Source organism: Malaclemys terrapin, chromosome 5, assembly GCF_027887155.1.
Source record: "Malaclemys terrapin pileata isolate rMalTer1 chromosome 5, rMalTer1.hap1, whole genome shotgun sequence".
NCBI lineage: Eukaryota > Metazoa > Chordata > Testudines > Emydidae > Malaclemys > Malaclemys terrapin.
Window position 1 is genome coordinate 7,460,037 of NC_071509.1, and position 17,284 is coordinate 7,477,320.

The window sequence follows — 17,284 nt, forward strand, 5'->3', positions numbered from 1 at the left end:
TCCATGACTATATCTTTTAAGGCTACATAAATAAAGCAAAGCTTCCCAGTAGTTTTAGGGCCCAAATTTTGGGCTCTATGCCATTGATCACTCTGCAATTTTCATAATTAATTTAAATGGAGAGCTCTCGTTAACCATCAATAACCTGATATGGCCTATTGATTTTGTTGGTGTGTATTTAAAAAAAAAATTCTTGTAGCTACAGAAATCCATGGCAACTTACTTAAATTTAAACCTCCCCTATTAAGAGTTGTAACTCTGAAACTGACTATAACCAAAAATTAAACCAATTCAGTTCTTTTCATTGTCTAGAATAAGTGATTTGCAGAAAGGAAGTATAAATTGTCAATGAAGTAATGACAATTTACACCAACTACTAATCTACTCTATAAATGATGAAAATGAAATCTGTGTGTCTATAACAATCCCTTTCCTATTTACAGTCTAAGATGTTACTAAGCTAGATTTACTCTGGACAGTGTTCAAAAATTCTGCTTAAAGGGACGCCATCAATTTAAAATGTGAATAATTAAAAAAAAAATTAAGTTTCAGGCCCTACACCTGCCCTTGAGATGCTTTGCCATTTTGTGTGTATTTAAACTATCCCATTTCTTTCCTTGTTTAAAGTGCTTTCCCCCTCCCATGTCGCTGCATCCTACAAACATACAGACAGTGAAACTGACTATATAAAGTGCTGTCCAGTACAGGAAGTAAACAGTTACAGAACTCTTTGCTGTTTACATTTTTGCTATTGATACAAGTGTCAGACATTGAGGGGGGGAGTTTTTGTTCATTTTTTAAAGTTGATGTCCCTTTGAAGTGTCACCTTGATATGCATTTGGGTCAAGTTCCCACCTGAAAATGGGCGCAGCAGTCATTGCATTCAATAGGAGCACCTCTATTCTCTCAGCTTCTAAGTACCTGAGGACAGAATTGAACTAAGTGAGTATGGCGCAGATCTAAAGTGAAACTGTTATGTCAGATACTGCAAAACAAAGTTTTGGGGCTGGCTATCCTGGCTTCCTCGTCTTCCTGAGGTCTGTTTTTATTGTATCATATTTTACCAAATATCACAGTGACATGGAATTGTACAGTATTTGGATTAAATATATATAGTTACAGCCACTTAGCTTGGGAGTCCAATGCATCTCCACTACACGAATCCCTAATCTAATATGAATGCCTAAGTGCAGCATATAGAAAAGAGAAAATTAAAGAATGGACTCTTCATCTTTGGGCTAGGAGGAAAAATATCAAACAAAGTGTTCTTAACACACCCCAACATGGCGAGTGAAACGCTGTCAGACTTTGACGTTGTTTTGTACTGAGCACCTTGATGTGAGTTAGTTCTTTTGCTCTTCTTGCACTCACTGTTAGCAGACTGCCAGCAGCTGTTAAGTCTGCTCGGAAAGATGAAAGGCACCATCCCCAAGTATGAAGATTTTTCAAAACCACATCCCAGCATATGATTCTTGTTTGTCTCAGAAGTGTATTGAGCCGATCTAAAAACTGCTCGAGTCGTTCTGTGACTGTACAGCTTTTCTTCACTGCAAGTCCTTGTGAACCTGCTGCTAAGGAGTCTTGGGCTGCTGAAAGCATCGGTTTACATGGAAGATGTCTTTCCTTGTTAGGTTTTCGCTCGCCATTTTCAATGCATTCTTTCTGCTCTGCATAAAATCGCAGTGTTCTATGGCTCTCGGCTCTCCCTGATGATGTTTGTGAAGGTACCAGGTAAAGTTTGTTTCTTCCTATATCTTAATTTAGTATAATCTGGCAAGGAAAACAGGTATTTTTTACACACGCATCTTTTAAAATAAGAATAGAAGTAGTGATTTTGTTTGTTTTTGTTTTTAATAAAAACTCAATAAATTAGAATCTTGTTTTAGGTCATCAGATGTCGTTGCTAATAATTTAGTGTTATGTGTATTTTATATACTAGTGCAATTTAAAGAACTTTAAATTGCACTAGTATACAAAATACACATAACATCATTTGGACTTGATCTTGTTGTCTGTACGTTGAGCTTTATAATACCTTCAGTAAAGGCAAATCTTAGATAAGGGCCATCGTTTATCCCTGGTAATGCATCATCAAAGTTCTAAAATAACTAAACCAACTCCATAATAACTCCGTAGGTTGAGCAAGCTTCCTTCAGCAATAGTAAAAACATGCCCATAGTTGGAGCCATAGCTAATAGGAACAAAGAACAGATTGCTGACAACAGGACCCAGGAAATTTGAAGTTTTAAATTCAGCTTTTGCAAAAGAACAGCTGGTGATTTCTTTTTAGAGTAAGGGAAAATTTTTCTACAGATGTCCAAAATAAGGTTGAAAAATCAGGTACCCCCCTTGTGCAGTTGCAGCTTTTATACTGGGATCTATATTGTTATCATTATGAAGGAAATATCCATATTATGCTAATTTGACTCCACCCACCAGAAGCAGCATAATATAAACTTCTTTTTTCTTTTCTGGATGAGAGACTATGCCAAACAAAATAAGTGGGAAGTAACTTTCCTTTAGGCTACATGTAAGTGGCAATATGTAACTCACATACAGTATATTTCTCAAATATTTGAACTCCAATTGATACATTAGACCGTAATGATGAGAAACATTAAAGCTCTCGAGAGCATACTAATGGCAGAGAAATGGAGCCATTGGCATCGATCATGCCGATAACCCATATATTTAAAGACCCCCTTATAGCAGCTGCTTATAGGATATAAAGAGTAACGGCTTAAATGGAGACCCTGTATTCTATTGTGTTAATCATCCATGAATATAGACATGCCTCAGAGGAATCCTAGAATATCAGGGTTGGAAGGGACCTTAGGAGGTCATCTAGTCCAACCCCCTGCTCAAAGCAGGACCAATCCCTAGACAGATTTTTGCCCCAAATCCCTAAATGGCCCCCTCAAGGATTGAACTCACAACGCTGGGTTTAGCAGGCCAGTGCTCAAACCACTGAGCTATTTCCCTCCGTCTCCCCTGTCCCCCCCCCCCCGATAATGGCTGCCTTTATTAAAACACCATAAACACATGTCTTAGTTAAAATAACAGATACAATAAAGAAATTTGGTGTTCAAGCCTGTACTCTTGCCATGATATCTAACCCATATGACTGTTACTACTCTGTCTCTAATCTTTCCTTAAGCCTAACTATGGGCCAAAGGTTGCCTTCATCTGGAGATACAAAACTAGGAGTCAGCCATATCCATGTATCCGAGGCCAGCATTTGGCCACAGGCTGTTTGCCACGAGCATATCCTGCAGCAATGAGTTCCACAGGCTAGTTATTTTCCCCCTTTTCATCTGTTCTATAAATTTGTTGCCTTTTTAATTCCAATGTATCCTTTCACTTGCCTAATATAGAGCAGGGCAAAGAGGAACAGCAAACTGACCACCTCTTTGTTGTTTGTTGTTTGACTCATCCAGTTATACCCCTGGCAGAACATGATGGTTCTCTCCAAATACCCTTGAGTGTTTGTTTTGTCTAGTCCAAGGCTTCATATAACAGGTGACACAAGGATCCCACATTCTAGTTTGTATAAATAAATATTCATTGGGCCATAGTAGAACAGCATCAACAGGAGAGATTGAGACACGCACTAGAATACCCAATAGTCTGGTGAGTTAGGGGCCTAAACTGGGGTGTGGGAGACTCAAATTCAAATCCCTGCTCTGAATCAGGCAAAGTAAGGATTTGAAGGCTAGTAGCCCACGTTCCTAGGTGACCACTCTAACCACTGTGCTATTGGGAGTAGTGCCACCTATTGGGTAGGTTGTGTACTCAGAGCACAGCTTATCAGACCCTGCAGGCACGCTAGGTGGGGGGAATGCATAGCTTGTAAATCCCACCAAGCAGCTTGGTGGTGTCAGGATCATGGCAGCTTTGTGCAGAAACGTAGGTGCCTAGGGAACTTTGCTGGTGGAAACACATGCACCCAAATTCCAGAGTCAGGTGGCAACTGAGAAGTAGTTTTGTGAATGGCAGTAGCTTGTTTCAGAGGGAGAGCAGAAGCTGACTGCACAGGGCTTGTCACATATCGCTAACGAAGATCTGGCTTGGTGAGTACTCACTTGACAGACCGTCAGTGAACAAACCTGTCCATCACATACACATGTACCTCTTGCATACCAAATGGTAGCTGGTATTTTGTCTCCTATGGAACCTCTCCTTGTAGTAGCCACTGTTCCTCCATTCTCCTTCATCTCTTATTTTTCATGTGTAATAGCAACTAGCACTTCCAAGTAGGCTCTAATGGAGTATCTTTCCACGGTGATAGAGGGGAGTTCAAGGGTGTTTGTACAAGTAGAAGGCAATGCTGATCAGGTTGGGAGTGATTGTTGGTCCTCCCCTCCGCCCCTCTCCCCTGCTCCTTTCCTGCCAATATTTGGTGTGCTCCATTTGTACATGAAGGGACTGTTCTAAAAAGTCAAGTTAAGCTTGTACATTTAAATATAGTGAGTAAATAATTTTCATCTCCTTTAACTTTTCCCTTTGCATATACTTGGCAATAGGATCTTTTAATTTATGCTGTATGTGTGATAGCACGCGTGTGTCTAAAGTCACAGAGAAACGTACGTTCTTCTCCGAACGAACATCTACACAGCTTTTACTCTTGGTGAGCAAGCGCTCGGATTGGTGAGATCGGATTCTCTAGGCTAACGGTGTGTATTGGCGCCATGCCTGTGCCCTGAAACGTGGAGTAGGGTCCAACCATCTCTCAGGTCCTTCTCGCCTGTGGCTGTGAGATGGAACCCATAGCAACATATGCTTGTTGCGCACACTGCAATTTAGCTTAGGGTTTTTTAGGATTAATGTAGTTTTACAGCTCATTCTGCTAGGGCACAGGCAGCCTCTGATGCCTGTTTGGGTAACAGTGTCATTCCGGAGATATATAGAGTAGCTATTTGGAGCTCAATGCACATATTTACCGCTCACACAGGCTTCCAGATTGAATGCCCGTCTTGGTTGGGCTGGTCTGCTGTCACTAGTCAAATAGGACTCCTCATACCCATCCCCAAGCAAACTGGCAACTGCCTGTTAGTCACCAAGAGTGGAACGTGTGTGGACAACACATCTTGAACAACTGCACTTACTGTTCTCAGCCTGTGGTATTGTATGATTAGGTTTGGAAGGATTAGATTTTTGTCAGTAAATATCAGTAAGCGTCTATTTCACCCTACCCCCGCCCCCCACAAACCGAGGGGGAAAAAATGTCCATCAATAATAACTGAAAATTATAGATAGGCCTAGTTAGAAAAATGCAGCTTGAGAACTTATTAGAGTTCGATTTAAGAATATTTACTTCATATATTTTGATGTGATGTTGACCCTTTTGTGTTTTAATGGTTATCAGCTTGTAATTTGTATCTCCACATCTACTGCCATTAAATACCCCCATAATGTCCTATAATTGTGAAAATTTAAACAGACCAAAAATACTTAAAACCCACAATTGTGTGCAACTGTGAAGATAAAAATTGGGGGAAAAAATGCTTAAAATTGAACATTGGTATTATCTGTCAAAATTATAACACACAAATCAAATTCTGCAAAGCCTGTTTGATTTATTAAATAGCGTGGTGTTGCTCCGGAGTTTGCATTTCCTGATGTTACCCATTCCATAATAATTTTCTGTAATAAAATGAGTACGTTGGTGTAACAGGTGCAGACAGAGTCCCAGCTCCACTCTGGTATAGTTGTCTGTTGCAAGTCTGGCTGCTCTATCCCAATCTTCCTTCAATGCCAGCAGCAATCTTTGTGGAGAGGTTCGGTGACCTTTCTCCCCAGCAGCAGGTAATGCTGGGCCTGTTAGCGCATGCTTATAAATTCCTGGAGCACCCATGCGAGAGAGGCATTCCTAGGTGTGTTGTGCAGTCTGGGGCGCCCATTGGTAGGGAAACCCAGAGAGGGGCAGAAACTGGGAGCCAAGTGAGCTAGTCACCAATGTTCTTCCTGCGATGTTCTCTATCCCTAACTGGTGGGTGGATGCGTGAGAGAGACACGTAACTGAGAGTGTCTCACTTTGTGTGTGTCTAAAGCATCAGACTCAACTTCGCAGGAGTAAGTTTTACTCAGGTTCTTGTCTTACCTCCTTTTATGATTTTTCCTCTTTTATACTGTATTAATCCCAGATTATTATTTATTTTTTTGACTCCTTGAATAGATAACTCTGCCTTCACCTCAGGCTGATTATTTTTGTTTTCTCTGGTCTTTTTGTTTTCATGGTATGTGGGAATGAGTATAAAGATTAGATAAAAGATAGGTTAAATATGGCTTTAAGAACCATAATCTGACCTACTTTTAAAACTGTTCTAATCTGACAGAGAAGTTTTCCCCCCACATTCTCTGCGTCTGATTCAATTCTGCTCTGCACCTGATGCAGTTATTTACACCTGTGCAAAGTGTGTGGGTAAAAATGCTACCATATCACAATGGTAGCATTTAAAATCCAATTTATGCGCGTTGTGCACTGTTGTAAATGACTGCCCAAGGTGCAGGGCAACAAAGAATCAGGCCCTTAATATCTAGTTTGCTTGAAAACAAAACAACCAAACCCTACTGCTCCATGGTTGGCCCTGCAAATCTGCTGGCAGACCAGTGCATGAGAATGAGGAGAATTAGAACCTAGATCTCAAATGTTAACCCTTTGTGCTAGGATTATTCTACTGTGCACGTGAGGGTGAGCTGTGCTGCTCCAGCACAGTGTTGACCGCTCCCTGCTGCCCGGCCTTCGTTGTTATCCTCTGAGGAGGCTGCCAAAAATGATAACTCGTGCTCCCTCTGCTGTGCAGTAGCAATTACTGTAACTCAGCAGTTCTGGCTGATCCAGGGCTGGCTGATCCGCTGCTTATCGTGGTGTCGTAGCTGTATTGGTCCAAGGATATTAGTGAGACAAGGGGGGTGAGGTCATATCTTTTATTGGACCAACTTCTGTGTTGAGAGAGACAAGCTTTCAAGCGTACAGGGCCTTCAGAAGAGCTCTGCGTAAGCTCGTCTCTCTCACCAACAGAAGTTGGTCCAATGATAGACGTTGCTGCTGTTACACAAACAAGGATTTTTGGCATCAGGTTTACTTGTGAAACAAAACTCTTGTTGTTTACGCTTCACTCGAAGCACAGCAGAGAGATTTTGAAAGGTTTAGGGTATATTCTAAAGAGGGAACAAAATAAATAGGAAAACATTATAACAAATGCTTTAAATCATGCTGTGGGAGTGGTTGAGTCAAGCCTTGCAGACAACTTTTCCCCCCTGAAATCCTGCTATCTGAGCTGGTGCTAATCTACTATAGATATGTGGATCCTGATACTTCCTGATGCAAGAGTGTTACAAAAAAACCTCCTCTCCAGCATGGGGCCCATTTTTCAGTCTGGGCCCCAAATGCTGCTCTGTAGATCAGTGTAGCCCACTGGAAAAATCTGGACCCTGATGTATACTGGCACAAGAGTACCATCAAAACGGGTGTCTAGCATCTGCATCCAGCTGTTTTTTTGGCTCAACCCCTGCCCTCCCTCCCCCCAAATCCTCCTGTCCATTTAGAAGACAAATGCAACCAGTGCTCCAGAAAAATCTGGAGCCTATACATTTTGGTGCAAGAGCACATCAAATATCATATCCATCTAGATCTAGCAGATCTGGCTCTGAACTCCCAAATCATACCACTTACACAGTTAACGTAAGCTGGTGTTGGAGTGCTAAAAAAGTCTTTATCCAAATATTCTGTTCAAGAGGGTCACAAGCCCCTAGCTACTATGTTCAACTCTCTGGAATAAGCGGCTTTTTTGTCCTCCTCCTCCTCCGCAAATCCGTGATATACTGGAGAGGGTAATGGGGTCTCACTGGATCCTGTACTTAAAACTCTTCTACTGACCTGAAGGGGGGTGGGGACTGGGTTGGGTTCCCTGTCTCTAGTGGAGCTTGCGCCCCTGCTTTGAAATGACTAAATTTACCCCCATGTAGATGGTATCTTGGGGCTCGTAGAAATACACATGAAGAGCAGGATTTGAGCCTTTGGAATGGACCAAATTGAAGGTGGTGGTGTGTTTTTTTTTTTTTTTTTTTTTTTTTTTTTTTTTTTTTTGTTAAACAAAACCAAAACTCTCCACTTCAGTACCCAGTTTCAAATGATAGACACTGAACATGATGTACTGCTATCATTATCTAGTCACTCTGGAGTTCAGGAAGAAGGCTAAACATTTCCAGCAATGTCTGACAGACCAGGGGGAAATTTTTATGGGAGAACCATGGTGAATTATTACCAGCATATTCCTGCCCAGATCATATGGTTAGCAAAAAGAACGGGACTGGACTGTTCTTCAAAGGAAGTCATTCTCCAGAATTAACCAGCCACACGTTGACCTTCTGCAGATGCAACTTTTCCCTTTTCATCATTTCTCAGGGGGCAGTTTTCCCTCATTCCAACACCCCACCCCCCTACACACACACACCTCCCTGTTTCTGGATGAATTTATTGTCCATGTTGATGTCCTGTCTCACACTGCCTAATTTTCTCCATCTGACTCCTAGGTATGGGTCTATTCTGCCACTCACCAGCTTAGCTAATTCTCTGGTTCCCTCAATCACTGAGTTGCATCTTTCTGCCCATATTTTTTCCTACAGTTTTGCCCTCTCCTCACCTGATCACTCAGTCCTCTTGTCCTTCAGTCCATAAGTACCTCTGACTTCTTTGCTGCTCTCTATCTGGACCCCTCCTGCAGTCAGTCAGCTCCACACCAGTAGCACACTGCATCTCTCTCTCTCTCTCTCTCTGAGGCTTTGTCTACACTGGCAAGTGAAAGACACAACTTTTGTTGTGCAGAGGTGTTGTTAACACATGCGCGCACACACACACACACACACACACACACTGAAAGACAAAAGTTTTGTCGATGACAAGTGCTGGTGTGAACAGTGCTTTGTCACTCGTTGGGGTGGAAGTTTTTTGTCAGCAGGCGAGCTCTCTCCTGCCGACAAACAGCAGCTACACCGCGCGCCTTTTAGCAGCACAGCTGTAGGGGCACTGCCATGTCGCTAAAAGCTGCAGAGTGTCTCTCTCTTAACAGATTCCCGCCTTTTTGATTCTTTCCTCAAACCTTCTCCTTTGCCCTCCTGACTGGATCATCTTGGGAGGCAGCAATTTTCTTATAGAAGAAGTTGACAAATACTTCCCCATCTCTCTCTCCCATCTGTCCTTTCCTTCCTGTCCTGCGTTCTTCCTTCATTCTTCCCAGCTTCTGATAACATCTCCTACCGCTAGCCATGCCTCACCAGTCAGCCTTTAGCCTTGACCCCATCTTGTCTATCTGTTGACCACTTGTGCTCTTTCATCTGTATCTCAGGCCTTGTTTACATGAGAGAGGTTACACCAGCTCATTAAGGTGATTTAAAAAAAATCACTTTAGTTAAACTGCAAAAAAAGGCTGTGTAGACGCTCTTATTTTGGTTTAGCTTAAGTCGATTAGGAGCTGGTTTAAGGTAAACAGGAATAAGCCACTCAAAGTATATCACGGGTCCACACAGAGGTATTCAAAATAGACTATAACAGGGTTCAAAAAAGAACTAGATAAATTCATGGAGGATAGGTCCATCAATGGCTATTAGCCAGGATGGGCAGGGATGGTGTCCCTAGCCTCTGTTTGCCAGAAGCTGGGAATGGGCAACAGGGGATGGATCACTTGATGATTCCCTGTTCTGTTCATTCCCTCTGAGGCACCTGGCATTGGCCACTGTTGGAAGACGGGATACTGGGCTAGATGGACTTTTGGTCTGACCCAGTATGGCCGTTCTTATGTTCTTATGACTAAAGTTAAACCTGCAACTTTCTGGTGTGAAGGCTTCATGGCTTTTTTTTCCCCTTTACTCCTGCAAACATTTCCTGGTTTTCCTTAACCTAAAAAACCCTCAAGTTCCTTCCTTAATCCTTCCTACCCTTCCAGTTACAGCCCTGTCACCCACCATACTACTTGAGCATGCTGCATTTTTTACTCTGCGTTGGCTTTCTCCTTGATTTCCCCTGCAGATTTGCTTCTGCTTAGTCCTCGTCACCGAACCGGTTATCAAACGTCTCCAACCTCCTCTTAACCAAGCCAAAGTGCTTGAACTGGAAGCTAGAGAGAGAATGTTGGAGGAGAAAAGTGACCAAGTCAGAATGGCAAGAGGAAATTATGAGAACAGCTGCAGAACTTCAGACTGGTTGGAAGGGGGAGAGGGTGAGCCCAGAGGGCAGTAACTTAAAGCAATTAAGATCAAAGGTGACCAAGAAGTGAACCAAGTTTTATCACTCCATGTGGAAAGGAAAAAGGAAGTTGATCATTTGTCATCGATATTATTTTAGTTACCAAATAAGAAAGAACCCAGTTCTGCTTTCGATGAAGTGCACATTCTTCCCCTTCACCCTCAAAGAAAGCTGCATGGTGCCTGAGGACAGGACTGGCTCTTGGCACTGTTAAATGAATCTTTAAGTTATTTGCAATGTTCTTGTAGCTGTGTCAGTCCCAGGATATGAGAGAGACAAACTAGGTGAGGTAAAATATAGTCTCTCTCCTGCCTTGTCTCTTTGATTTCATTACATGAAAATACCACAGAAGTACATACAACTCACTATTTGATGTCTGCTGGCTTTCTTTTGGTCCATACGCTATCCAAGGGACTGATTTCTGCAAGGCCCTTAATACCCACTGAAGTCAATGAGAGCTAAGAGCTCACCACTTTCCAGTATAGAACCCCAGGTGATTCTGAATACTTTCACTCAGTAGGTTCGGGTACAAACTACATCCAAACTGGAAATGAAAGTTAAATTATTAAGACCACTGATTTTAAGCCATTAAATGAACAATCATTAATTTATGCAACATCAGAAAAATGTTAGAATCATAGAATATCAGGGTTGGAAGGGACCTCAGGAGGTCATCTAGTCCAAACCCCTGCTCAAAGCAGGACCAATTCCCAACTAAATCATCCCAGCCAGGGCTTTGTCAAGCCAGGCCTTAAAAACCTCCAAGGAAGGAGATTCCACCACCTCCCTAGGTAACGCATTCCAGTGCTTCACCAACCTCCTAGTGAAATAGTGTTTCCTAATATCCAACCTAGACCTCCCCCACTGCAACTTGAGACCATTGCTCCTTGTTCTGTCATCTGCCACCACTGAGAACAGCCGAGCTCCATCCTCTTTGGAACCCCCCTTCAGGTAGTTGAAGGCTGCTATCAAATCCCCCCCTCATTCTTCTCTTCTGGAGACTAAACAATCCCAGTTCCCTCAGCCTCTCCTCATAAGTCATGTGCTCCAGACCCCTAATCATTTTTGTTGCCCTCCGCTGGACTCTTTCCAATTTTTCCAGATCCTTCTTGTAGTGTGGGGCCCAAAACTGGACACAGTATTCCAGATGAGGCCTCACAATGTTGAATAAAGGGGAATGATCACATTCCTCGATCTGCTGGCAATGCCCCTACTTATACAGCCCAAAATGCCGTTAGCCTTCTTGGCAACAAGAGCACACTGTTGACTCATATCCAGCTTCTCGTTCACTGTGACCCCTAGGTCCTTTTCTGCAGAACTGCTACCTAGCCATTCGGTCCCTAGTCTGTAGCAGTGCATAGGATTCTTCTGTCCTAAGTGCAGGACTCTGCACTTGTCCTTGTTGAACCTCATCAGGTTTTTTTTGGCTCAATCCTCTAATTTGTCTAGGTCCCTCTGTATCTGATCACTGCCCTCCAGCGTATCTACCACACCTCCCAGTTTAGGATCATCTGCAAACTTGCTGAGAGTGCAGTCCACACCATCCTCCAGATCATTAATAAAGATATTAAACAAAACTGGCCCCAGGACCGATCCTTGGGGCACTCCGCTTGAAACCGGCTGCCAATTAGACATGGAGCCATTGATCACTACCTGTTGAGCCCAACGATCTAGCCAGCTTTCTATCCACCTGATTTGGAACCACAAATCAGTATTTTTTAAATGAATTCATCAGCTAAAACCAAACATGATCTGATCAAAAACAGAACCCAACTCTCCGTCCCACGTTTGCTTTGGACACAAGGAGTGTGCTGGAAGTGGTTACGCTTGTCTGTTTGGAGAATGAACTGGTTGGCTCCAAATGGATTTAGGTGCTAGATATGTGTGGGTTTCTTTTCTTTTTCTTTTTTTTCAGTACCCTTTACCAGGGTGCCCTGGGGTCCATATGTTTCTGTTGGACTAACACCAGGGATAGTTGCTTTTTTGGATGGTACAATCTGTGATTTCTGAGCCAAAAATTAGTTGGCTCCAGGTGCCAGACCAGGGTTTTTGTGGTGCTGTTATGCCAGAATGTATTGGGGGGCCTGGTTTTTCATAGATTCATTTTTCAGGTGGACTCATGCAACTATGCTTGGCTAATTTTAGCGAGTACAAGTCTGGGGTTCCAGACAAAAACTCCCCCCAAAACTGGTTGGATCCAGGTGTCTGATATGAGTTTTGTGGCCGTCTAGTGCCAGGATAGGTCAGGGTCTGGATTTTTGTGGTGTAATTGCTGTAGCTACGTGGGGTCTATATAGAGAATATGATTTTAGGGTCCAGGGCCAAAAACTGGTTAGATCAAGCTTTTACATACACCCTGAAACTCTCTCACTTTCCTTCTATATATTTTAAAGATGACATCATCTTTCCCTGGCCAGTCTTTAAATTCAGAACTTATTTCGTTTCTGAGTGTTAAGTTTCCTTCCATTTCTTTATAGTGCAGCTTTTAATGCGATGCTTGAAATTTAACAAACAGGCCTTTAGCCGCTCCCTCTGTCTTTTACATTCCGCACTCCCTAGAGTTATTCATCTATCGCTTCTTTGGTGAGAATGCATAATGGTGAGGCAAATCAAACACTGCTCGGATGGCAAACAAATAGATCGTGATGGTAACTGCCAAACGAGTTCAGTAAGAAAACAACAGGCATGCCTGGGACTCTAGAGAAGAACTGAAAACGTGCCTGTGTGTCCTGCTTTTTAAAGTGAAAGGGGCATTGTCCAATTAAAAACCACACGTGTGTCCGAACGTTTAGTACCTGCTGTTGTTGCAAGCTAGGGTGACCAGACAGCAAGCCAGAAAAATTGGGACAGTGGGTTGGGGGTAATAGGATCCTATATAAGAAAAAGACCCCAAAATCAGGACTGTCCCTATAAAATCGAGATATCTGGTCACCCTATTACAAGCCCCACTCAAGATCATGTATGTTTTTATTTTATTTGTTCTGTTTTTTGTGCATTTGATGGCACTTTTGTGTATAGTCAGTTTCACCATTTCCCTATTAGTTAGCAAAGGGGAAACTGATTACCCAAATTAAATTGATTATTCTGAGCCATGCCTCTGAAGAAGTGAGGTTTTTTTTACCCACAAAAGCTTATGCCCAAATAAATCTGTTCGTCTTTAAGGTGCCACCAGACTCCTTGTTGTTTTTGTGAATACAGACTAACACAGCTACCCCCTGATACGTGATTACCCAAAAGACCCTTACAAACCGGAGCAGGAAAACAGTTTCTGTAACAACTTCTTTTTTTTTTTTTTTTTCAAAAGACAAGACAATATTTCCGGAGCTGCTCTTTAAAGGGGGAGGGGAGCGATCAGAAAACGTCTTTTGTTTTAATTAGTCGGTTAAAACCCCATGCAAGTTGCCTGTGCTCCTTTAAGGAGTTTGCAAGAACACTTAAGGTACTGGCGGGTTTGCTGATGAGCTCCTCTGCCCATCGCGGAGGGCCGGTCTGTGGAGCGGGGAAGGTGAGAAGGGCGGGTCGGTGGAATCCCCGCTCATAAGAGCAGGTGGGGCTGCAAATCCCTTTCCGAGGGCGGGGTGGATCAGGGCTTGAATGGGAAGAGGCGAGAAGAGGCGAGGAGCGCTAGGACCCAGGCGGGGTTTTCTCCTGGTGTTTCTTCCCCTTTCAGCCCGCACTGCTTAGTGCACCAGGACTTTCAGTTTTGGCCGTGCTGCTGCTGCTTCTTTTTCTAAAAAAAAAAAGTCTTCAAGTGTCAGGAACAGGATGGTGAAGATGGGGTGAGAGAGACGCAGACATGGCAGTAGCAAAGCGTGTTTTCCACCTCCAGCCATGTGGTAAGGCGCACGGACCCGAGCGGGGATGGGACAGGGGCGGCTAGGTCAGATCGCAACATGCAAGAGAGAGAGTGTGAGTGTGTGTGTGTGAGTGTGTGTGTGTGTGTGTGTGTTGGCAACTCACAGGCGCGATGTGCAATGTTTACCGGGGAGGGTTTTCCTGTATTGCAATGAGATGGGCTCAGAGGACTTTAGCAGCCTTAGCAAGAGCGTTTCGTTTTCATGGGCAGCTTGCGACGCCCCCCCCTCCCCCCAAATTGCCCCCCCTCCCCCAAAAAAGTGTTAAGTTTTGACCGAGTTGCATCATTGTTGACAACCCTTTTGTTTAGAAGCGAGTCGTGGGTCTGAGGCAAGGTAGAAGAGACCGGGTTCGCAAAATGGAGCGAATTTGACAGCAGCGGAGGCTGTTTTAAACCGAATCGGTGCAGATATGACATGAAAATAAACAGCCACTTCCTTCAGAAGAGCAGGGGCTAAGCGAGCAGTTTCAAGGTTTAGGGGGTACTGTGGTGATTGCATCGGTGGTCATTGGGGAAGAATGAGCAGCGGGTGTCTTTTTAACTCAACTGTAGTGAGAGATGGGTCTGGCTTCTCTTGAGAAAAGGAGTCCGCATAAAAGTTGTAAAATAACTTGAATCAATTTAACCTGATGGCCAATGGTTGGCGTGGATGCATGTGTTGGGAGAACCCCAGTAATGTTTTCTGAAGAGTTTTAGAAAGGCTGTTTGGAAACCCATCGCTTAAATAATTTGAAAGGCACTTTGAAATAAGGTTCTTCGCAACCAAATGGATGACAAATGTAATGTTGTGCAATTGTCCCCCCCCCCCCCCTTTTTTTTTTTTTTTTTAAAAAAGGATATCAGTACTTCCTTGAAAAGCACTATGGCTGCTCTAATGTTGTTTTTTATGAAAAATTAAATTGCGTTGGGTTTACAGCCTTTTCTCGATGAAAGTTCATTCTAGAATAAAAGGAACTGTGTAGTTCAGAGAAAGCAATAACACTATCTTGGAACTGGGACTCAAACTTTCCTGTAGATTTTTTTGTTTTGGTGGAGTTCGTATTTTTTCTCCTCAGTTCATTGGTGATCTTTGTGTACTGTATCTCATTAAAAACTGCTTGACCTGCTTTGAACACCAATTTTCCAAAGAAATATGTTTCCTCTCTCTTTCTCTCTGGCTACCTACTCATCTCTTTCTCTACTTGTTAGCTCTGTTAAAAATCTTGCCATGGTTGTAGTTTGTCATGGCCAGCCTGTGTTAAATGGGCGTTTTGTTGGAGTTCTGCTGTTATCCAGATAGATTATGTTGGTGACAGAAGTGTGCATGTGAACAATCTCTATCTGATGGCATTTGGATGTTTTCCACGCTTTCATCCTCATCCTTGTCGATGACAGGAAAAGTTGCAGTGCTTGTTTGTATAGAAGTTTTCTATCGATCATTAAGTCTTCTAGCTGAGATTTGAAATGTGTTTTAGCAACCCACTAAACAGTGTGTGTTACTTTTCCACATAGGGTCTGCAATTATGAAAATAAATGACTTTTACTGCACTCCTGGAATATGCTGTAGAGCATGCATTTATTTTGTACCTTTGACCCTTCTCGCCTGGATTGCTGGAGTCTGTCATGGACACAGATCTCAGGCCTTTTAAGTACTGTCATCTAACGCTGCTTTGAGAAGGATGGTGCTAAAATACTTAAGCCTCTTCTATGCTACAACCTCCACCATTCTCACCACCAGCGGTGGGCTTTGTAACTTAACTTCTAGTGTAGACGGCCCCGCTCTCTCCCTAAGTCATGCCAGCCACCACTGTCTCTGAGCAGCTTTCGTGAAGCTACCATTTTGTAACAATGACCTGCGATGGAAAATTTTTCTTCTCCCTTGCTCCAAAGATGGACAGGTTTGAAGTCCAGAATTGGCAAGTCAGTCCTTGACAGCTTGAAGGTCTGATAGCCCGTGTTTAAACACAGTTAGAAAACCCGGCTTTACACCAGAACTGTGCTTCTGGCTTTCCAGATAAATACAGCACTTATTTGTAGTGCTGATGGGTCAGGAGACATTGGCCTTTAAAATGGTGATGCCTTGGCTTATAGCAAAGCTATAGTAAATAACTTAAGGGTTTCAGAAGTTATTAAACCAACTTTTATACACCGAATGAGGCTCACAATAAATAGGCAACCTGGCTTTACAAGCAGAAGGGTACAAAAGGAGTACTAGTGAACTTTTCTAAAATCACTTTTTCTAAACCGTGGAATAAACGAAATACATGATGCTTTTATTGACGCTTCCTGGGGACGATCAGCATGAGTAATGTGTTTAGCCCCGAGTCATGTCAATGACTTCACCTGACACGGTCATATATTTGTGTGTGATTATTTTTATATAATGCCTCCCCACACCCTCATTACTCACAATACATATGCTTCTAAGGGAGTTATGAGATTGTCCCTCCCCCCCACAGTTTACATAGCACACATGTGTGCTAAGTATATATGGGACAAAAGCGTTACACTATATTACATAAATTGAGCTTTTTAAAAAAAAAGATGCATATGACATTAACCTCCAGGGGTCTAGGGAGGTATTTGTGAAACCCAGTGAATTCCAGTAGTGTCCTGTCCGCTAATGCTCAGGAGTTATTCTCTGAACACCTGCAGTGATGTCCTGCTGACCAAGAATCCCAAGGATACAACAAATGTTTCTTTGAAGTCTTGCTTCCTTCTAGAATGTTTCACTGGGCATAAACATGTCCTATAGGGCAAACTGTTTGGATATTTTTAATGACACATCACTCGAAACTAAATCATCCGCCCTCTAATTACATATATGTAAAACTACCATTAATTACACCATGAGAGGTGATTTATGTGCATGTATACAGTATATCTGTAGTGATAGCCACATAGAAATAATATGCTAAATCCATCCCACAGTGCCTCAGTTTCCCTATGTGTGAAAAGAGGCATTGATATTTGTGTCCTTTTCTAAAGGGCTTTTTGATCTAAGGATGAAAAGTGCTAGATGGTAGTACTGTTTTGCCTACTCTACTAATGCTAATTTGCATGTAGGCTTGCAGAAATCTACTGCATCTGCCACTGTCGGAAGACCGGATACTGGGCTATATGGGCCATTGGTCTGACCCAATGTGGCCGTTCTTATGTTCCTATGTACTGCCTGTATTTGAAAAGCAGATGCTTGATGGCTCTGT

General features: G+C 42.8%; 1 protein-coding gene across 3 annotated transcripts in view; it reads left to right on the top strand.

Annotated features, from left to right (window-relative positions):
• The first annotated feature begins 1,543 nt into the window (after positions 1-1,543).
• The window catches only part of SLC4A11 (solute carrier family 4 member 11), a 172,388-nt gene continuing 156,647 nt past the window's right edge, over positions 1,544-17,284 (top strand). For 2 of the 3 annotated variants that reach the window (XM_054028837.1, XM_054028838.1), the window contains exon 1: positions 13,928-14,079. In XM_054028837.1, coding sequence (XP_053884812.1) covers positions 14,040-14,079 — 40 coding nt within the window. In that variant the 5' untranslated portion in view covers positions 13,928-14,039. Of the gene's footprint in view, positions 1,732-13,927; positions 14,080-17,284 lie in introns of those variants that run through there. The other variant, XM_054028839.1, reaches the window with a different exon arrangement.